Below are 21,033 nucleotides of genomic sequence, written 5' to 3'. Positions count from 1 at the left end.
GGAAACAAAAATGCCTCATATTATCTTGAATAATTTGATACTTGGCAATTGTTTTGAGCTCTCAAGTAGATCATGTTTAATCTCATGCATCATGTAGTTTGAACCTATTAGTGGAGAACTACCGTAGAGCTTGTTGAAATTGGTTTGCATGATTGGTCTCTCTAAGGTCTAGATATTTTCTGGTAAAAGTGTTTGAGCAACAAGGAAGACAGTGTAGAGTCTTATAATGCTTGCAATATGTTTTTATGTAAGTTTTGCTGCACCGGTTCATACTTGTGTTTGCTTCAAACAACCTTGCTAGCCAAAGCCTTGTACTGAGAGGGAATGCTTCTCGTGCATCCAAAAACTTGAGCCAAAACCTATGCCATGTGTGTCCACCATACCTACCTACTATGTGGTATTTCTCTGCCATTCCAAGTAAATACTTCATGTGCTACCTTTAAACAATTCAAAATTTATTACTCCGTATTTGTGTCAATGTTTTATAGCTCATGAGGAAGTATGTGGTGTTTTATCTTTCAATCTTGTTGGGCAGCTTTCACCAATGGACTAGTGGCTTCATCCGCTTATCCAATAATTTTGCAAAAAGAGCCGGCAACGGGGTTCCCAGCCCCAATTAATTAGCTTTCATTAATAATTCTCTTCACATGTTTTGCTCTGATTCATCAGTAAGAAACTTAATTTTGCAAATAGACACTCCTCCATGGTATGTGAAATGTTGGAAGGCACCCGAGGATTCGGTTAGCCATGGCTTGAGAAAGCAAAGGTGGGGAGGAGTGTCATCTAAATAAAACTAAAATAAATAGACACTCCTTCATGGTATGTGATTGTTGGAAGGCACCCGAGGATTCGGTTAGCCATGGCTTGTGAAAGCAAAGGTTGGAAGGAGTGTCACCCAAAAATAAAAATAAACCACACTAAAGTACATGTGTAAACAAAAGAGAAGAGGGATGATCTACCTTGGTGGTAGAGATAACGTCCTTCATGGGAGCCGCTCTTTGAAAGTCTGCTTGGCAAGGGAGTTAGAGTGCCCACTACCATTCGTTGACAACAATAAACACCTCTCAAAACTTTACTTTTATGCTCTCTATATGATTTCAAAACTTGAAAAGCTCTAGCACATGATTTAATCCCTGCTTCCCTCTGCGAAGGGCCTTTCTTTTACTTTATGTTGAGTCAGTTTACCTACTTCCTTCCATCTTAGAAGCAAACACTTGTGTCAACTATGCATTGATTCTTACATACTTTCTTATTTGCATTCATCATATTACTTTATGTTGACAATTATCCATGAGATATACATGTTGAAAGTTGAAAGCAACTGCTGAAACTTAAATCTTCCTTTGTGTTGCTTCGATGGTTTTACTTTGAATCTATTGCTTTATGAGTTAACTCTTATGCAAGACTTTTGATGCTTGTCTTGAAAGTATTATTCATGAAAAGTTTTGCTATATGTTATCTATTTGTTAGCAACTATAGATCATTGCCTTGAGTCACTGCATTCATCTCATATGCTTTACAATAGTATGATCAAGGTTATGTAAGTAGCATGTAACTACAGAAATTATTCTTTTTATCGTTTACCTACTCGAGGGCGAGTAGGAACTAAGCTTGGGGATGCTGATACGTCTCCAACGTATCTATAATTTCTGATGTTCCATGCTTATTTTATGACAATACCTACATGTTTTGCTCACACTTTATAATGTTTTTATGCGTTTTTCGGAGCTAACCTATTAACAAGATGCCACAATGCCAGTTCCTGTTTTTCTGTTGTTTTTGGTTCCAGAAAGGCTGTTTGGGCAATATTCTCGGAATTCGACGAAACAAAGACCCAGTATCTTATTTTTCCCGGAAGATTCCAGAACACCAAAGGAGAGTCGGAGGCGGGCAGCAGGGGGCCCACACCATAGGGCGGCGCGGGTGGCCCCCTGGCCGCACCAGTCTATGGTGAGGGGGCCCCAGGCGCCTCCTTGCGCCGCCTCTTCACCTATATAAGCCCTTTCGACCTAAAAACGCGAGACGGATTGACGAAACTCCATAAAGACTCCAGGGGCGCCGCCGCCATCGCGAAACTCCAATTCGGGGGACATAACTCTCTGTTCCGGCACCCTGCCGGGATGAGGAAGTGCCCCCGGAAGCCATCTCCATCGACGCCACCGCCTCCATCATGCTCCGTGAGTAGTTCCCCCATGGACTACGGGTTCTAGCAGTAGCTAGTTGGTACTCTCTATCCCATCTTCTTCAATACAATGATCTCATGAGCTGCCTTACATGATTGAGATCCATCTGATGTAATCGGTGTTGTGTTTGTTGGGATCCGATGGATGATACATTATGATTAGTCTACCTATAAAGTTTGTGAAGTTATTGTTGCTGCAATCTTGTTATGCTTACGCTTGTCACTAGGGCCCGAGTGGCATGATCTTAGATTTAAGCTCTATAATTATTGCTTAGATTCTACAAGTTGTTTGCACATATTGCTGTCCGGAACCCGAGGCCCCAAAGTGACAGAAATTGGGACAACCAGAGGGGAAGGCTGTGATATGAGGATCACATGTTTTCACCAAGTGTTAATGCTTTGCTCCGGTGCTCTATTAAAAGGAGTACCTTAATAGCCAGTAGATTCCCTTGAGGCCCGGCTGCCACCGGCTGGTAGGACAAAAGATGTCATGCAAGTTTCTCATTGCGAGCACGTATGACTATATATGGAAAACATGCCTACATGATTAATAATCTTGATGTTCTGTCTTAATGCTTTCAATCCTATCAATTGCCCAACTGTAATTTGTTCACCCAACACTTGTCACTTGTTATTGGAGAGTTACCACTAGTGTAGATCGCTCGGAACCCCGGTCCATCTCTCATCATCATATACTCGTTCTATATGTCATTGGAAGTAGTATTAACTATTTTCTGGTGCCATTGCCTCTGTGTTACTGCTACTGCTGCTGTGTTACTATTACTACTACTCTCATATTACTGCTGCTTTCACATCACCCCTGTTACTAGTGCTTTTCCAGGTGCAGCTGAGTTGACAACTCAGTTGTTAAGGCTTATAAGTATTCTTTACCTCCCCTTGTGTCGAATCAATAAATTTGGGTTTTACTTCCCTCGAAGACTGTTGCGATCCCCTATACTTAAGGGTTATCAACATCTTTTCTGCCATAAAGACTTGTCGCGAAATCACCTTTTGAGCTCTGTTGGAGGGCCTGCACTTCTGAATCATTGCAACCGCACCATTGGTGTCGATATAAGGACCATTAGTTGGAGCTGCCGCTAATTGTAACTGGTGTCGATTTTCGTCTGTGATTGCGGGTGGAGGTGGAAGATGGATCTCACTCCTTGGCCCTTGAGGGTTCCTGTTTGCTGCCTATGCATTGGCATGCCCTGCGTATCTATGTAGTGCATGGAAAGTTCGGCAATCCTTCTGCAGATGTCCCGACTGCCTCTTTCCGTTGTTGTCGAGAAAAAATTGCATTTGGCATGGTCCGTTCAAGAGATCTTCGGGTGACACATACGGCCTTTGGAACCTTGGTCCATTATTTTGCCTGCTACGACGGGGACCATTCATATAATCGCTGCACTGTTCACCACTCTTTTGATAATCATCTCGATTATTACCTCCACTAGTGCCTCGGAAGCCAGCCGATATTTGGTTGGGACCGTCATAGCCTGAAAACTGGCGAGAAAAGCGTCGTCTATTTTGAATGTTTCGGTTACGATCGTCCTCAGGCGATCTATGCCATTTGTTGTGAACACCATCTTCTCCATCTGCCCAGCGATTCGCTATTTCCATGAGTGCTGCTATTGTTTTCGGATTAGTCCTTCCCAAATCCTCGACTAGTCCTTCCTTCCGATCCCAGCAACAAACGCGTCTATCGCTCTTTCGTCAGATATGTTCTCTGCCAAATTTTTGATAATGTTCCACCTCTGGATGTACGTCCTCATTGACTCATCATACTTTTATCTGCAGGCCCTTAGTTGCTCTATTGACGCAGGTTCCTTGCATGTAGATAACAAGTTTTTCACGAACATGTCCTCGAAAGTTTCCCAACTGTCGATAGATCCATGCGGTAACTTTTTTATCCATGATCGTGCTGCTCCACTTAGGTGCACCTGGATGCTCTGCATGGCAGTTGCTTTGGTTCCTCCCGTCAATTTTACTGTCTCCAGATAGTCGACTAGCCAATCCTCGGGATCTTGCAGGCCATCGAACTTCTTGTAGTTGTCGGGCAACTTGAAACCAGATGGGACCCGCGTTTTGCGAACTCGTCGAGTGAAACAAGGGAGCCCGCACATATCCTCCTCATCGACCTCTGGTGAATGCCGACGTTCTCTCCTTTCTTGTCGCGCCCTATCGACCCGCGCCTGTGTCGTTGTATCTCTTGCCGTGCTCGTTATTGGAGGGTCCTATACTACCACCGTGGGTCGTGGACTATTTTGCCTTGGAGCACTTTCGGGAGGTGTACTTGTGTTCGCGAAGGCTGTTCCCATGACTCCAACTCCTGCCATAGCCATGTTGTACAATGCTTCTCTTGAATCTCCGGGAGGTGGCTTGTTTGCTAGTATAAAAGCCCGACTCGCCATATATCCAGCTTCCGGTGTTTTGGGAATCAACGGCGAGTCAGCGGCGAGTCGCCGGCGAGGACGCCGGCCCCGTACATAGCTAGACTAGTAGTAGGAATATTTAAGAAAAATGTAATGTCTAATTGTAATGAAGAAAGAAACTATATTCCTATGACACGCGAGCTAGGGGCGGACAAGGGGCTGACGCGACCGACCAGCCATCGGCGTCCACGGTCACGCAAACGCGGCCCAGATTTGGACCGATTTTGGATAATTTCAAACGTGGCCATCCGTTTTTGAGATTAGTCTGCACGCTAGGTCAGGTTTTTATCTAGTTCGATCCATTCGGACACGCGGGCCGCTGGATGGGTGGTCGCATTGGAGATACCCTTAACTTCCCTCTTCCCCTTTTCAACTGCCAGGGACCTCCAAGAGCCCACCGCCAACTTCCCTCTTTCCCTTTTCAACTCCCGAACCTCCAAGCCGCCGGCCAATCCGCCGGCCATGGCCTACGTCCCGCCCCACAAGCGCCGCTCCGGCGGCTCCGACCCCGCCCCGCCCACCTCCTCCCTTGGCTCCCTCTCCATATCCTCTTCCCCCCGTGGCCGACACCAGCTCCGCCCGTCCGACAACAAGATCATCCACGCCGTCGGTTGCGTCTCCCGCTGGTCCCCGCTCCCGCCCTTCTCCCCCGACTCCGACGACGCGGACTCTTTCCGTCTCGAGCCCTTCGCGTGCGAGCCCTTCGAGCGCAACACCGGCGCCAAGCCCCTCGTCCTTTCCCTCTCCTCCCCGAAAGGCTCCCCCGGCTCCTCAGCGGAGGCCGCGGCCGCCACCATCGCCGAGAGGTTCCTGCCAGAACTCCTGGCTGCGGTGGAGAGGGCGACGCACGATGTTCCAAGCAAGGAGGAGGCGGTCGTGAAGCTGAGCCTCGTTGCCAGGGTGGGCAAGGTGGCCCTGTTCCAATTCCAACCGTGAGTCTTCTTCTGTTACCCGTCTCTGTTTTTCATTACCTTGTGATGAGCGTGCAAAGAATGCTAAGCAGTAATGCTGGTGTGCATAGTGGTGGATCACATGTCTCCTTGGACTCGCTCCGCGATGCCGCAAAAGCTGGGAACGAAGGATCCAAGAGCCAGGTCCGTAAATCCTTCTACACTAATGTGCCCAGGGAGATTTGATTATAACCCCCTCTGGCTGGGCTCACTTGGATCATATACCCCATTGTTTGTCACTCTGGTTCTCAGCCCCCCCAGCTGGTGTTGATGTTGCTCATACCCCCCTTTGGCATGATTAACAAATGCATCAGCATATAACCATCAAACATAAATATGAATAGACATATATACCCTGGTTCCTTTAGTGCACAGCCAAACAATAAGTTGCCCAAAAACTGAATGCCAAATCTGATATATGCTCAACAAAAGTGCACAGCCAAAAATAATTTCATAGAATAGATAATAAGTTCAATACGAGTGCACAGCCACAAATATATGTGAGTCTCCAACTCACGTGCACATCAAAATAAGTGAGTTTCTACCTCACAAATAGGAATATTAGTGAGTTTGTACCTCACAGAACCAACAATAGAAGTGAGTTTCTACCTCACACAAACAGCAATAAAAGTGAGTTTGCACCTCACGGCTTACATAACAATAAAATGACAGCAACTAATGTGACTTCATGACAGCCACAAACAAGCTCACATTTCGCTTAATTTCCTCCGTTTAGGAGTCATTTTCTTCTTCTTTCCTTTTGCTGGAGACTTTGTTGGTGGCGTAGCGGCCTGAGATGCGGCCTGGCTCCTTGTGACAGCTCCAGGACTAGCTTGACAAGCAGTTTGGCTCCTTGTGATAGCTCCAGGACTGCTACAAGTAGCATCAGCCTTGCTTTTTGTTGGTGTAGAAGGGACTGCATTGCTGACTGAAACATCAAACCATGGAGATGGATGTTTTTTCCCCTTGCTATTCCTACAAAAGAAGCGATTCGAATTATTTACATGTAAAAGAACCATGGTGTTATAGATAGAAAACAACAACAAGTATTAGTTTGTACCTTTTCTTTGTTCCATTTTTAGGACAGCTAGCTTCTCTATGTCCTACCTCCCCGCATTTTTTGCATTTGTTCAAGGATCCGGTCCTTGATCCACCTTCCCACCAGCTCTTCATCCTCTGTTTTCTGGTTCTTCCAGCACCTTTTTTCTTGCCAGTTGGAATTGGTGCAAGCAATACAAAACCTGTATCCACTTGTGGCCACTGATTCTTGTCCGTAAGGGGCTCAATTACACCTTCATATGCTGCCTTAAATCTGCTAACAGAGTAGTACTCATGTACGTAATCCTCCATGTTGACAAAGTTGCGAGATTGCAGAACATTTATGAAAGCCAGGGCATGGTCACAAGGCTTGCCCGTGTGCTGCCATTGTAGACATGTACACTCGTGTGTGAGTGTTTTAACCACATGTCTTTCATCATCCTTGTTAATATTTCTCACTTCCGCACTAAAATCAGCGGATGCTTTAGCCTTGAGATGTCCTAGTCCTCTAGTCTTGGCATTCAATTGGTGTATGACAAATGGCAGTATTATCCCTGCAAACCTCTCAGCAAGCATTCTTCTCTTCCTAAATAGTGCCATAATCATCTCTCTAATCTGATCAGCTAGTTGAACTATAGGCAAGTCCTTGATATCTCGCACCCAAGCATTAAAGCACTCAGCAAGATTGTTATTTATGTAGTCACACTTGATGGCAGGGTTAAACATGCACCTCATCCATAGCAAACTATGGTAATCCCTAAGATAAGGATATACTTTCTCCGATGCTGCAAACACCTTTTCCATGTGATGTTTATATTCCTCATACCTATATGCCCTAGCAGCAGGCCACAACCGTCCAAACACATCACCATGAAAATATTTCCTGAAATTGTGGTACATATGCCTAAAGCACTCACGCTGCTCAGCTTGAGGAAAAACCTTTTTGACAGCATTTTCAAGACCCTTGCAAGCATCAGTACAAACAGCCAATACCGGAGGGTCCCCAATTGCCTTCTTCACTTGATTCATGAACCAGGCCCAATTATCTCCATTTTCAGACTCAATAAAGCCATAAGCAACTGGGAACATCCAGTTGTGGCCATCCAAAGCAGTAACTACAGCTAACTGGCCATTCCACTTGCCATTTAAATGAGTTGAATCAATGCTAATATAAGGCCTGCATCCATTCAAAAACCCATCTATGCAAGGCTTGAAAGCAATAAATAGTCTGCTGAAATGTACCTGGCCATCAACTGTAGTTGTATCAATCTCTACAATACTCCCTGGAGATCTCAGTTCTATCTCAGCCTTGTAGTTGTACAACATCCTGAAACTTTCTTCCCAACTCCCATACAAGCTGGTTGCTGCCTTTTGTTTTCCTTTCCACACCGTGTGATAGTCAAGTGTGACATGATACTCATCCTGCAACACATGCAGTATCTTGGTAGCACCAATTGTTGGATCTTTCTTCAACATAGCTGCTACCCTTTCAGCCACCCAAGCTTGATCAGTCATGCTTGTCACTTTTCCACTCGTCGAGCTACAAATGTGCTCAGTTTGATGCTTCACAACCTACAGCAACAAAGGGTACAAGTTATTACATGACACACAAATGGTACATATTATTTGCAAACGATACAAATGAAGCACGAAAATAATATTACCATCACACAATTCTGGTCTCTCTGCCAACTAGCTAACAAACACCATTGGCAAGGTTCACCTTTTATGCCTTGACCTTTACAAAAAGCCCGAAACCTGGCTGGCTCATTTTTTGTAGTGCCATACTCAAACTCTCCATTGATAGCAAACTGTTTGATTGCCTTTCTAAATGCAGCCATATCAGGATAAGGTGTCCCTATATCCATCTTCGGGTGTCGTTCATCCCATGCAATAAGTGCTTCCTCTTCAGCCATATCATCAACAAGAATAGCCACATCTTTAGTATCATCTAAGTCAGGAGTAGGAGCAACAATCGGACAAGGCTTCATTCCGTCCTCATCTGCCTCTGTTTTTAGACCCAGCAGCGCGAACATCGCATTCTCATTCACAGGCTTTTCATCTGGTATCCCTTTTTCATCAAGAGACTCCTCTTCAACCTCATCCTTCTCAGGTTCAATCACAAGTTTTGACCAATCAACAATGCTACTAACATTTTCTACCTCATTGGATTGAGCAGAAACATGCTCAGAAACTCCATCCGTCCTAATACATATAGATAGAAAAAAAACCCAGAAATTTTACACACCTAAACTCAAGCAGATGTCAAGCTAAACAAGGCAATATGCATTTACCTCTGCAGATCCATCACACCCTTCGTCAAATCCGGCTCCTCCCACTCAAATCCCCATGCGAATCTACCACAACATTTAGGGTTTCTACGATTTAGCCAACCGTGCGAGAGAAAGAAAGCCATAGCCATGGAAAAAAGAAAGGGGAACCTTGTCTTACCTGTGGGCAGCAATGGAGGGCGGCGGATCTGTGCGGGGGGCGGGGCAGCAGGGCGGCGGACGGCGGACGGCGGTCGGCGGTCGGAGCTCTCCTGGCGGCTCGGTCGCGGAAGAACAGAACGGGGAGGGATGAGCGAGCAGAGCGATTGGATTTTGAGTCGCTCGCGTCAACGCCCTCTGTACGTGCCTTGCAGGAAGGGTATATTAGTCAAAAAGAACAGTTTTCTTTTATTAAACGTTAATTCAGCTGCTAATAAGGAGAAGTGGGGGAATCATCCAGAATTTAGCCGTCGCGTGGGGCTGAGAACAAGGCCAGCCAAATTTTGGGTTTATTATCAAACGCGTCCCAACTTTGGGGGTCAAAAGCAATTCTCCCATGTGCCCAGGGAGTGTTTTCAAGACATGGAGCTATCCCGAGTCAACCTGATGGGTCTGGAGTTTGACTCAGCAAAAGAGTACTACCATCTCAAGGTTTGCACGTCTAACAGTGTGAGAGTTATCCTAGTTTATTTATTTTTTCAGGCTAGTTAATCATTTTTGGCCCTTTAAATGTATGATAGATACTTGACAAGAACCAAAGTGATTCTACCATCTCTTGCAAATGCACTGTGCAAGAAGGTGGGAAGCTTGCAATCCATAAGGTGTGCTTTCTTCCAGTCTGTCCTTACTTTTATATTTGGTTTTTGAGAACTCTCAACTCTGGAGTTTCTGGCTTCTTTATGTTTAAAAAGTTTCTGGCTTCTACCAGTTACCTAACTGTAATTTTATATAGGATCACTGCTAAATATATAGTAGTATGGAATCAATTACTCAATCTTCAGGTTTACATGGCTAGTAATTTTTTTATAAAGTTAAAGTTGTTTAGTTTGATCTGATGTAGGTGTTTTTTTGCGTTCTCTGAGCTTTTTATTAGATAGGCTATAGGCTCCTTTTGCTTTTTCCTGTTTCTCGCCCTTCGGTCTTGGCTTGTATTTCTCCTCATCTTGACATTTTCTCTCTAATACAAAATGACACGCATTTGGACAAGTGTTCGATGAAAAAATATGCAAGACCCTATAAGCACGTTATGAAAAACATATTCCGTGATAGGTCTAGTGATAGCGGTTTGGTATTATGAATGTTGATATTTGTTATAAACACTTAAAAAGGTTTGACTTAAGAGAAACTTGATGGTGCTTGTAAACCCGAATGGATGGAGTATCATGCTTATTTTGATTCAAAGGAATTGTTGGGCAATTCAGATGTAGCCATGTGTACAATTTTTTTAAAAAAATTAGAAGCATGTAAATACTTATAAATTTTTTTTTTCTAAAGCAGTAACATATCTTTGTTCGTAGTTCTATAACAGAATGTTAAGCTCTAAAACCCTTATGTTCCCTAGCGAAAAAAATTGCAGAAACAAGTCAAACTCAGCCCCATATCCTTTTTAAACTAAAAACAAGTCATTATGTTGCTTACTCACAGTTTGCTTTAAATTAATTGAAGTAAGATTGTTCTAGCCACTGGTGGATGTTGTGTCTTACTCAGAGTGGTAATTATTCATTTTTGCCTCATTTTTTTTACATTCTACCGCAGATATTGTTTGGGATAACATATTCCCCTGTACATAGGTGAGGAAATCTTGAAATTTTCATTTATATCTTGAATAGGGGCATTTGGTTAGATTCTGATATGTGTTTTACATACCGTGACTGCTAAATCGTTCATATGCACTACACTACTATTTATTATAAGCCACTAGCTAACAATAATTTTGCTTCTCATTCTTCTCTACTTTTACTTCTCATGCAGGTTGAACTGAATCAGATACGACAGTTGGTGGAAGACATATCATGTCTGTCCCAAGATCTTGACTTGAGGCTGATGTTGAGTACCAAAAAGAATCTGAAAAACATAAATGTGAGTTCATGTTGGAATACCTTGATCCTCTCTATCTTCTTATTTTCGAAAAAAAAGCTTATGTCATCATACTCATTTGATATCACTTGCAGCCTGAAGTGAAAAATGCCATAGATAGCTTAGTGTCTTCAGCTATTCTTGATCCTGATGTAAAAGGGGGTCTCAGATGGCCATTTGGGAAGGAGTCGATTGATGGGAGGTTCACCATAGTTGGAGTGTGGCATACAAACTACAAAGCTTTTGGAAATAAAACATTAAAGTTATATCTAAGGCATGCAGACCGGTTTGACCACCAGAGCTCGACTGGAGAGGTTTCCAATGAAGTTACCTTCAAACTAACTGGTATATCAAAGAGACTGCAGGTGAGTAAACAGGAAATTGATTCATAAGATAATAGCATTGTGCATCTGTTTGAGCAAGTTACTAGATTTTTTGTTACATTTACTTCTATGCATTTTATGTTTGGCTCTATTCATTTCTGCCTATTTCATTAGCATGCCTTGTTAAAAAAACCATTAGCATGCCATGTGCACACCTAATAAGAACATCTTCTTTTCGTACCAACATATGGGTGCTCTGATTTGTAATTATCGATGGTATATATTTCATGAATTGACAGTAGATTGACAACGCAATGGGTTGTCTTCTTGTTCATTTCCCAGGATGGCAGTAAAGAGGCGGACTCTGTGAAGGAGATGCTAGAATCTGCTGTGCGGATGATCTGGGACAGTGCTTTGTGTTACAAGATGGCGCGCTGAGCTGGGTGGTCAGGTTTGCGGCAGGCCGACAAGTGCATTGCATCGTGTGGTTGCTTAACGTTGTTAATGTTTGTTTGTAGCCCTGTCGTGTAAATAATTTTGCTTCACAATGAATTTACTGAATATGTGGTCCTTCCTACCTTCGAGTTGCACCTTTCAGATTGCGCTTCAACTTCCTTTTATTTCTCATTTTTTTCAGCAGCGCCAGCCTTCGTCCCTTAGGCTGTGGCTGCTTGCTTGCCAGTGTTCCTCTCCTGTGGTCCGGCTAAACAAGATGATTTGTGTTGCCTTCTTTTTGGCAAAATCCTCCTTTTGTTAATTATCTGTATTTTCTCCCACCCGTCTTCCACCTTAGTCTACCACGTATTTACTACATTGTGCAATAAATACAAAGTAACTCAAGAAACATGTACTCCCTCCGTATATAAATAGGCGTCTCACCTTTGCGCACGCACTACGTGTGTGCTCCATGTGATGGTTCTACTATTTTAGCACACAATAGAATGCCTCCCTTATAAGCTGGTCACAAGCTCTTTAGCTTAGCAAGGTGAGACTAAACTCTCATCATGTGGTTTCACACCATGAAGAATATTCGGAATCAACTTTCTGGACATCCAATATCGGCGACAGAATATCTTCGCATCGTAAATCGGATTGGTATGGTGGAAATAGTCTCGCATAAGATCAGCGTGTCCACTGACTCGATATCGGTCTTTGTTGACCTTGCGCTTCACCGACGGCCCACCTCTTCGCTTTGACAAGGGATAATGGTCGTGCACCATGCTTGCAGCGGCGAACAAGAGTTCGGTCTCACTGCCGGACTCCTCATCCACCGATGATTCAGTGACATTCTTGTAGAAAAAACTCGATTTCCTTGCTACTCATATGCACAAGACAATGATATTTGATAATCACTTCAATGTCTATGCCCTTGCCGGTGCAACAGAAGAGAAGAAACTTGGACGTGATTCATACAATGAACTTGCTCTGGCGACCGGACGAGCAGGTTGTGGGTGCACCGCCGAGCGAGCTGGCCAAGCTTGCGTCTGCAGAAGATTTGTTGTTCTGCCCGGTGGCGTGGAGGACAATGCGCAGGCAACTCCGGCAACGCACGAGGTTAGCGTCCTTCTAGGACATGGAGAGGAGTCGACAACGGCCGGGGAAGGTAGCAGCCGGCCCGAAAATTTGCCAATGGCGTAGTCGGCGGCAACAACTGATGTACTTGTTGGTTACCACGGGGGCCGCTGGGAACTGCTGACGGGGGGGGGGGGGGGGGGGGCATGGGTTTGAGACAGAGGAGTCTTCTCTATGGCTTTCATCCCACTGGTGGGAGGGCCCAGGTTGGCCATAGGGAGGACGCGCTCGCTATCCGGTTGACGCATCGGCGACCCAAATTTGGAAAACAGATGGGTCGGTTGCGCGAGCCGGTCCGTTTGCGTCGCGTCGCTGAGCGTACGCAGGCTATCCGCCCGTCCGCACGGACCGTTTCGAACAGTCCGGTACCATTTGGGTCGCCCCGCAGGAGATACCCTAGGTCTTATGAACCTATTACTTCAAAAAAATATTTTGAATAGTCAAAAAATTCTACAAAACTTCACGCACATCATACCTCTATGAGCAGCTCCGAGAAAAAAAAATTACCATATGTGCCTCGTTATCGAGAGGAATGTTCTCCCGTTTCGAAAGAATATTTTGCTTTTATAAGAGAAAAGAACGTTCTCCGACAGGTTGGTTCTCTAAAAAAGATAATTATCGACGCTCCAATATGACTATTCACAAGACATTTATTTACCATTTTTTACACATACCATACAAATGTTGTTTTCCTAAACTTCTATGTGTGAATGCGCACGCCAAATTTTCTTTTGGAATTTTCAACGCTTTAAAATTTATTTTTAGGCATCTTTTATAATTGGTTTACGTACACTTACGAGCCAAAACACCACGTTCCGAGGAAGATCTCTTTCCACTTCAATAGCTCCTAGGGAAGGACCCGCGTACCCGTTAGGTAAAAACTCAATAAGAGTATGGATATGGGATAAAACATTATCCATGAATTTGTAAATGAGAAAATATCATACCCATCGAGTAGAGCGGGTACGGATACGGGATCGTAGAACCCATACCCACATATCCATTTACTCATCTAAATTTGACAAAAGATCATCGTAATATTCTAAACTACTTATTTTTCCCTATAATCACATCTTCATGTTGCTAGGCTCAACCTCACCCATTCCGGTCTCATAATCGCTGGCACGTTAGTGTGGATTAGACCCCAATTTTGGATTGCTTCCCCACCTATAATATTTTTTGATCCTTCTGATGTGTTGTAAACGTGGATATTTTTACCCACAGTACTCATTTACCATGTCAGGTGATGGGTATGGGAAAATTTTATACCCATTAACGGGTATGGGTACGAGTGACGGGTAAGATTGAAGGCGATAGGTACAGGTATGTGACAGCTCTACCTGTACCCGTACCCAGCGAAAAAAAAGCAGCGGTGCAATAGAATTGTTGCAAATAGGATGCTGAGTATTTATTCCTAAACGAATTCACTATTTTTTTAACAATCAAATGCCTCAAATTCTATAAGAAAATGCAAATGGACACCGTTTTTTGTTTTCTTTCCAGAACACCAAATGGACACCGGTTGAGAACTTGAGATCACCAATTCCGAGAACCGAAAGACCAAAGCATCGACCATATTTGCACGCATAGGATTTGAGTCGTACTACGAAGGATATTAATGCCCAAATCAGTGCTTGGAAACTGAACAAGTATGCGTCGCGACTCTTGGACTTTTCCCGTATGCATTCCGCGAATTTAAAGCCGGCTACAAGAACCCACCGCCAACCTCCCCTCTCCCCTCATTCTCCAATCCGCCGGCCATGGCCTACCTCCCGCCCCACAAGCGCCACTCCAGCGGCGGCTCCGACCCCGCCCCGCCCACCTCCTCCCTCGGCTCCCTCTCCATCTCCTCTTCTGCCCCTCGTGGCCGACACCTACTCCGCCCGTCCAGCAACAAGATCATCCACGCCGCCGGCTGCGTCTCCCGCTGGTCCCCGCTCCCGCCCTTCTCCCCCGACTCCGACGACGCGGACTCTTTCCGTCTCGAGCCCTTCGCGTGCGAGCCCGTCGAGCGCAAGACCGGCTCCAAGCCCTTCGTCCTTTCCCTCTCCTCCCCGGAAGCCTCCTCTTGCTCCTCAGCGGAGGCCGCCGCCGCCATCGCCGACAGGTTCCTGCCAGAACTCCTCGCTGCGGCGGAGAGGGCGACGCACCATGTTAGTCCCGACAATGAGGAGTCGGAGGTAGTGAAGCTGAGCCTCGTTGCCAGGGTGGGGAAGGTCCTGTTCCAACGGTGAGTCTTTTTTCTGCTACCCGTCTCAGCTGTTTTTCTTTTTTCTTTCTTCATTACCTTGTTGCGATGAGCGTGCAAAAAAATCTAAGTGGTAACGCTTGTCTGCGTAGTGGTGGATCACATGTCTCCTTGGACTCGCTCCGGGAAGCTGCAAAGGCAGGGAACGAAGGATCCAAGAGCAAGGTCCGTAAATCATTCTATACCAATGTGCCCAAGGAGTGTTCTGAAGACATGGAGCGATCCGTTGTCAAACTGATGGGTCTGGAGTTCGATTCGTCAAAAGAACACTACCATGTCAAGGTCTGCACGTCTAACAATGTGGGAGTTATCCTAGTACTAGTTTTCTGTTCAGACTAGCTAGTTAATCATTTATGTGATGGCAGATATTTGACAAGCACCGTAGTGATTCTATTTCTACTATGTCTTGCAAATGCACCCTGCAACAAGATGGGAAGCTTGCAATCCATAAGGTATGCCTTACACTCCGTCCTTGCTTTTATATTTGGTTCCTACAAATCTCAACTCTGGAGTTTGTGGCTATTAACTACTCCATCTTTAGGTTTAAAAGGCTAACAAATTTTACCTTCAGTCAAAGTTGTTTAGTTTGATATGATGTGGCCGCTTTTTTGCGGTCTCTGAGCTTTTTGTTAGATAGGCTATAGGCTCCTTTTGCTTTTTTTCCTATTTCTCGCCATCTTGATATTCTCTATAATACAAAATGACACCCATTTGGGCAAGTGTTCCATGAAAAATATATACAAGACCCTATAAGCACATTATGTTCCGTGATAGGTTTAGTGATAACGATTTGGTATTATAGATGTTGATATTTGTTATAAACCCAGTAAAACTAAGAGAAACTTAATAGTGCTTGTAAACCCGAATGGAGGGAGTATCATGCTTATTTTGATTCATAGGCATTGTTGGGCAATTTAGATGTAGCCACTCGTGCAAAAATAATAATTTAGAAGCATGCAAATACTTATGAAAGAATTATTGATAGAAACAAGTTAACCTCAGCCTGAAGTGAGATTGTTCTGCTCACTGGTAGAGGTTGTCTGTAACTCAGTGGTAATTGTTCATTTTTTACTCATTTTGTTACATTCTACCGCAAATATTGTTTGGTATAACATATTCCCCTATAGATAGGCGAGGAAATCTTGAAGTTTTCTTTTATATCCTGAATAGGGGCATTTGATTAGTTTATGATATGCGATTTACATACCGTGGCTGTGCTAAATCGTTCATATGTACTACACTACAATTCATTATAAGGCAATAGCTAACAATAATTTTGCTTTGCATTCTTCTCCGATGTTACTTCTTGTGCAGGTTGAATTGGACACAATACGACAGTTGGTGGAAGACATATCCTGTCTGTCCCAAGACCTTGACTTAAGGCTGATGTTGAGGACCAAAAGGATCCTGAAAAACTTAGATGTGAGTTCATGTTGGAACTACCTTGATCCTCACTAGAAAAAGCTTATGTTCGGCAGACTCATTTGATATCACTTGCAGCCTGAGGTGGAAAATGCCATACAGAGCTTAGTGTCTTCCGCTATTCTTGATCCTAATGTAAAAGGGGCGCTCAGATGGCCACTTGGGAAGGAATCGATTGGTGAGAGGTTCAGCTTAGTTGGAGTGTGGCATACCAACTACAAAGCTTTCAGAAATAAAACATTAAGGTTCAAGCTAAGGCACTCTGACTGGTTTGATCACCGGAGCTCGACTAGAGAGGTTTCCAATGAAGTTAGCTTCAAACTAATTGGTATATCAAATAGACTGCAGGTTAGTAACAGAAAATTGATTCATAAGATAATATCATGTCGCATCTATGACATCATCGAGCAAGTTACTAGATATTTTGTTATATTTTACTTTTATGCATTTTATGTAGGCAAATGTACTTTCTTAAAAAATGTTCAAATAATCTTTAAAAAGTCTAATGAAATATGAACGTCTTAATTTTTTTGCGGGGAATATGAACGTCTTAATTTTTTTGCGGGGAGTATGAGCGTCTTAATTTCGTGCCAACATATGGGTACTCTGATCTCTAATTATCGTTGGTGTATTTCTTGAATTGACGGTGGATTGAACAGCACATTCATTGTCCTCTTGTTCATTTCCCAGGACGGGAATAAAGAGGTGGACTCTGTGAAGGAGATGCTGGAATGTGATGTGCGGATGATCTGGGACAGTGCTTTGTGCTACAAGATGGTGCACTGAGCTCGGTGGTCGGGTTTGCAGTAGGCCGACAAGTACATTGCATATCGTGGTTGCTTAACGATGTTATTGTTGGTTTGAAACCTGCTGTGTAAATAGTTTATCTTTGCAGCGAATTTACTGAATATGAGGTCATTGCTACCTTCGAGTTGCAACTTTCAGATTTTTGTTGCTTTCTTTTAGGCGAAATCCTCCTCTAGCTTTGGCTGGCAATCCAACCTTTCGACATGATGTTTGCTGATTAATAAGATGAACTGAACAATTAAGATGTCGTCGATGAATCCTATTTGTCTAATAATAAGATGAACTAAACAAATAAGATGTACGCGATGACATCCTTACTTTTGATACTATTCTAGACTTCTTTGTGTACATTTTTTTCATGAAGGCACATAGATGCCTTGTGTAAGTTCATAATGCATGTATTTTATTTTTGCTATCAGTCTATATATACATGTTTCTTCAGCTGCTATGCATTTATTGCATAATATATTAAATACTAGACAACACAAATATGGGTGAGAAAATACAGATCATTAGCTAGCGGCTCAGTGTTGTCCGGGCAATTTCTCATGGATTCTCCATGCTCCGAGTATTGAACCCCATACCTTCTAGTTGCAACTTTCAGATTGCACTTCTACTTCCTTTTATTTCTCATATTTTTCAGCAGCGACAGTCTTCGTCCCTTAGGTTGTGGCTGCTTGCCTGCCGGTCTTCCTCTCCTGTCGCCCGGCTAAACAAGATAATTTGTGTTGCCTTCTTTTGGGCAAAATCCTCCTCTTGATAATGATCTGTATTTTCTCCCAACTGTCCTCCACATTAGTCTACTACGTATTTACTACATTATGCAATAAATACAAAGTAACTCAATAAACATGTATATATAGATTTATAGCGAAAATAAAGTGCGCTTTGTTTTGACGAGGAAAAAAGTAGAGTTTATTCGGTATGCTAGAGGTGCGACGACCTCGACTACGACAACGATGCCACATACATCACCGACGAGCAGCGGGCTCTACTCACGCTGTTCAAGACCTCCCAGCGCAATGAGGCCACACGGTAGCTCATGGCCGTGGAGCGGCAGGCCGTGGTGAACAGGTGTGCGGCTGTCCAGGTCTCCTCGGTGGCGGCCCATCGAGTAGCATGCTAGGTGGTGGAGGAGGCAAGGCGGAGCCGGCATGCGAGCAAGGGCCAGGAGAATTATGAGCTAGAAGGGGAGGCCACAACGATGGTGGTGGAGGACGAGGCGAGGGAGCGGAACAGAGCCGGCCACAACGCCGACATGGAGGTGTCATTGCTCGCAAAGCCAGCTCGCTGGGACGTCGCCATGGCGGAGGCCCATGCGCACCGGAAGGCGGAGAACGAGGCGAAGCTGACCCTCCGTGAGCGCAACAGGGGAGATCATGTCCATGTCTATGGTCGGGCATCGCCGCGATGAGAGGGAGCATCACCATGCGCAGCAGGAGAGCTGAGATTTAGGCTCGCGCCATGGCCCCGATGTTGCCGACCCCACCAGCCACAACGGCAACCAATAGGTCGTGCGACTGCGAGCAGCCTCAGCAATGGTAGGGCGTGCGACAGCAAATAGATACGATTGTCTCCTATTTTATGTTTAACCCCTCCTTAAAAAGATGTGTCATTTTGGCCATATATTAATGAAAACTCCCTAACTGTTTTTTCGAGTATATGACTAACGGCCCAGGGTGAAGCAAGAGGACACATGAATGATTTGCGCCACGCTTGCGGCATCGCATTCTTTGCCTAAATATGGGCGGGGGAATGGGTCGGTGCGGACGACTTAATCTATTTGCGTCGAGCCGCTGCTGGAAATATGCCCTAGAGGCAATCATAGATGATGTATTTATCAATGTATTCATAAAGTAAGGTTGTCCCTGTATGAACTCTTATATATATCATCGAATACGTGATTCATATGTGGAACTATATATTATGTTGTTTATGTACTGTCTTTAGTCATTGAGGTTGTGTTGGACATACGACTCAGACTAATATGCAAGTCGGTTAATGGCACGGTTCCACCTGTCATGGGCATGGTCCATGCAAATCCGACTTACACGGACTCTGCTAAAGTGTTTAGCGAGTCGGACTAACCCACAATAAGATCCAATGAGTAATTGGTCATTTGCATGTCTCAGTCGATTCTTAGACCTAAGGTTATTATGATCCGAGTTGTGGATCGGTCGACTTAGGTTCTATCAAACGATGTTCTATAAAAAAACATAGTTTTAAATAGCCGGCTATAGCCTCGCTATAGTCTAGCTATAACCTTTCGAGTAAGGTGCGGCTAAAGGCATTCGCATGCTGCTATAGCCTTTTTTTTCACATGTAGCAGCTATATCCTATATCCGGCCATTTTAAAACTACTAGTAAAGTGCCCATGCTACGCTACGGAAACACAAGAAATAATAAATGATAAGTATGAAAGGGAAAGAGTGGCAACAGCACTTGCCAACATCATAATCAATCATTTATCCCATTTCAGTCGAGAATCAATTGGTGATCGCACTGTTATTCTTTCCAATTGCAGTACTTAGTGGTGGATAAAAATGGTACATTCATAGATCAATGGGTGTAACAAATGACATTCATAACATATACCATATCACAATGAAACAAGTGAAATATTAAATTTGAGTGTCTAAAAATACACTAAAAACCTGAAAGGACACGGATGTTGCCTAGAGGAGGGGTGAATAGGCGGTTTAAAACTTTTACGAGATGGGCTTAACAAATGCGAAATAAAACTAGCGTTTACTTTGTCAAGCCCAAAGCCTATATACTATGGTTCACCTATGTGCACCAACAACTTATGCTAAGCAATACAAGCAACTATGTGATAGCAAGATATATAACTTCAAGCACGATGGCTATCACAAAGTAAAGTGCATAAGTAAAGAGCTCGGGTATAGAAATAACCGAAGTGACGCGGAGACAACGATGTATCCCGAAGTTCACACTCTTGCAAGTGCTACTCTCCGTTGGAGCGGTGTGGAGGACAAGTCACTCCAAATGCACGATGGCCACCGTATTCTCCTCGAGAATTCCCACCAAAAGGGATGTCCTCGATCCACTATGGGACCTTAGGAAGGTCACCGAACCCGCACAAAGCTTGGGGCTATCTCCACAACTTAATTGGAGGCTCCCAATAAATTGCCACAAAGGCCTTGCACTTGAAGATTCTCCACAACTTAATTGGAGTCCCCAAGAACACCACTAAGATGCCACAAAGGCCTTGCCCTTGAAGATTCTCCACAACTTAATTGGAGTCCCCAAGAACACCACTAAGATGCCACAAAGGCCTAGAATCCGTCTAGGGTTCCAAGAACCCAAGAGTAACAACCTTCTTGCTTTCACCTCCACGAATCACCGTGGAGAACACAAACCGATGCACCAAATGCAATGGCAAGAACACCACAAAGATGCTCAAGTCCTTCTCTCTCAAATTCCAACAAAGCTGCAAAAGCTATTGGGGGAATAAGAGAGGAAGAACAAAGAGGAGGAACACCAAATTTCTCCAAGATCTAGATCTAGTGGATTCCCCTCACAAAGAGAGGGATTTGATTGGTGAAGATGTAGATCTAGATCTCCTCTATCTTTCTCTCAAATAGATGCAAGATTCATGGGAGGGAGAGGGAGATAGCAAGCTCAAAGAAGGTCAACAATGGAGGCAAAACGAGCTCTAACCGTTGGGGAACTTTGGGGAAGAAGACCCCCTTAAA

At 44.1% G+C, this 21,033-nt stretch overlaps 3 protein-coding genes across 5 annotated transcripts; 2 read left to right on the top strand and 1 right to left on the bottom strand.

Annotated features, from left to right (window-relative positions):
* Positions 1 to 5,003: 5,003 nt before the first annotated feature.
* On the top strand, positions 5,004 to 12,025 carry LOC127316529 (uncharacterized). 3 transcript variants are annotated; one of them, XM_071824724.1, is made up of 7 exons: positions 5,004 to 5,543; positions 5,633 to 5,741; positions 9,440 to 9,520; positions 9,610 to 9,690; positions 10,841 to 10,948; positions 11,041 to 11,310; positions 11,611 to 12,025. In XM_071824724.1, the coding sequence occupies exons 1-7, from the start codon at positions 5,074 to 5,076 to the stop codon at positions 11,704 to 11,706; spliced, it is 1,215 nt and encodes a 404-aa protein (XP_071680825.1). In that variant the 5' UTR covers positions 5,004 to 5,073; the 3' UTR covers positions 11,707 to 12,025. The 3 variants fall into 3 exon arrangements, with proteins under 3 accessions (XP_071680825.1, XP_071680824.1, XP_051202908.1); XM_071824723.1 differs by having other exon boundaries at positions 5,615 to 5,741; XM_051346948.2 differs by lacking the exons at positions 5,004 to 5,543; positions 5,633 to 5,741 and adding an exon at positions 8,798 to 9,248 and having other exon boundaries at positions 9,330 to 9,520.
* LOC127316527 (uncharacterized) lies at positions 5,998 to 9,182 on the bottom strand. Its single transcript, XM_051346945.2, has 5 exons — positions 9,051 to 9,182; positions 8,894 to 8,956; positions 8,264 to 8,804; positions 6,622 to 8,171; positions 5,998 to 6,536 (listed from the first exon to the last, which is right to left on the bottom strand). The coding sequence occupies exons 2-5, from the start codon at positions 8,905 to 8,907 to the stop codon at positions 6,269 to 6,271; spliced, it is 2,373 nt and encodes a 790-aa protein (XP_051202905.1). The 5' UTR covers positions 8,908 to 8,956; positions 9,051 to 9,182; the 3' UTR covers positions 5,998 to 6,268.
* Positions 12,026 to 14,536: 2,511 nt separating the features above from the next.
* On the top strand, positions 14,537 to 17,454 carry LOC127316528 (uncharacterized). Its single transcript, XM_051346946.2, has 6 exons — positions 14,537 to 15,070; positions 15,181 to 15,370; positions 15,454 to 15,540; positions 16,403 to 16,510; positions 16,589 to 16,858; positions 17,201 to 17,454. Exons 1-6 carry the CDS (start codon positions 14,601 to 14,603, stop codon positions 17,294 to 17,296), a joined length of 1,221 nt encoding a protein of 406 aa, XP_051202906.1. The 5' UTR covers positions 14,537 to 14,600; the 3' UTR covers positions 17,297 to 17,454.
* Positions 17,455 to 21,033: the final 3,579 nt, after the last annotated feature.

The sequence above is a fragment of the Lolium perenne genome, chromosome 7 (assembly GCF_019359855.2).
Source record: "Lolium perenne isolate Kyuss_39 chromosome 7, Kyuss_2.0, whole genome shotgun sequence".
In the NCBI taxonomy this organism is placed as follows: Eukaryota; Viridiplantae; Streptophyta; class Magnoliopsida; order Poales; family Poaceae; genus Lolium; species Lolium perenne.
Note: the sequence above shows the minus strand (reverse complement) of the source record. Positions and strands in the feature narration are given on the sequence as shown.

What these genes read in the sequence shown, in the direction of transcription:
- LOC127316529 (XM_071824723.1), top strand. Translation starts at nt 5,074, where the DNA reads ATGGCCTACGTCCCGCCCCACAAGCGCCGCTCCGGCGGCTCCGACCCC. An exon ending in AAGAGTACTACCATCTCAAG is followed by an intron (nt 9,521 to 9,609) that starts GTTTGCACGTCT and finishes AATGTATGATAG; the next exon opens with ATACTTGACAAGAACCAAAG. An exon ending in GTATATCAAAGAGACTGCAG is followed by an intron (nt 11,311 to 11,610) that starts GTGAGTAAACAG and finishes TTCATTTCCCAG; the next exon opens with GATGGCAGTAAAGAGGCGGA.
- LOC127316527 (XM_051346945.2), bottom strand. An exon ending in GAGACCAGAATTGTGTGATG is followed by an intron (nt 8,172 to 8,263) that starts GTAATATTATTT and finishes TTGTTGCTGTAG; the next exon opens with GTTGTGAAGCATCAAACTGA. An exon ending in AAAAATGGAACAAAGAAAAG is followed by an intron (nt 6,537 to 6,621) that starts GTACAAACTAAT and finishes CTTCTTTTGTAG; the next exon opens with GAATAGCAAGGGGAAAAAAC.
- LOC127316528 (XM_051346946.2), top strand. Translation starts at nt 14,601, where the DNA reads ATGGCCTACCTCCCGCCCCACAAGCGCCACTCCAGCGGCGGCTCCGAC. An exon ending in AAGAACACTACCATGTCAAG is followed by an intron (nt 15,371 to 15,453) that starts GTCTGCACGTCT and finishes ATGTGATGGCAG; the next exon opens with ATATTTGACAAGCACCGTAG. An exon ending in GGAAGCTTGCAATCCATAAG is followed by an intron (nt 15,541 to 16,402) that starts GTATGCCTTACA and finishes CTTCTTGTGCAG; the next exon opens with GTTGAATTGGACACAATACG.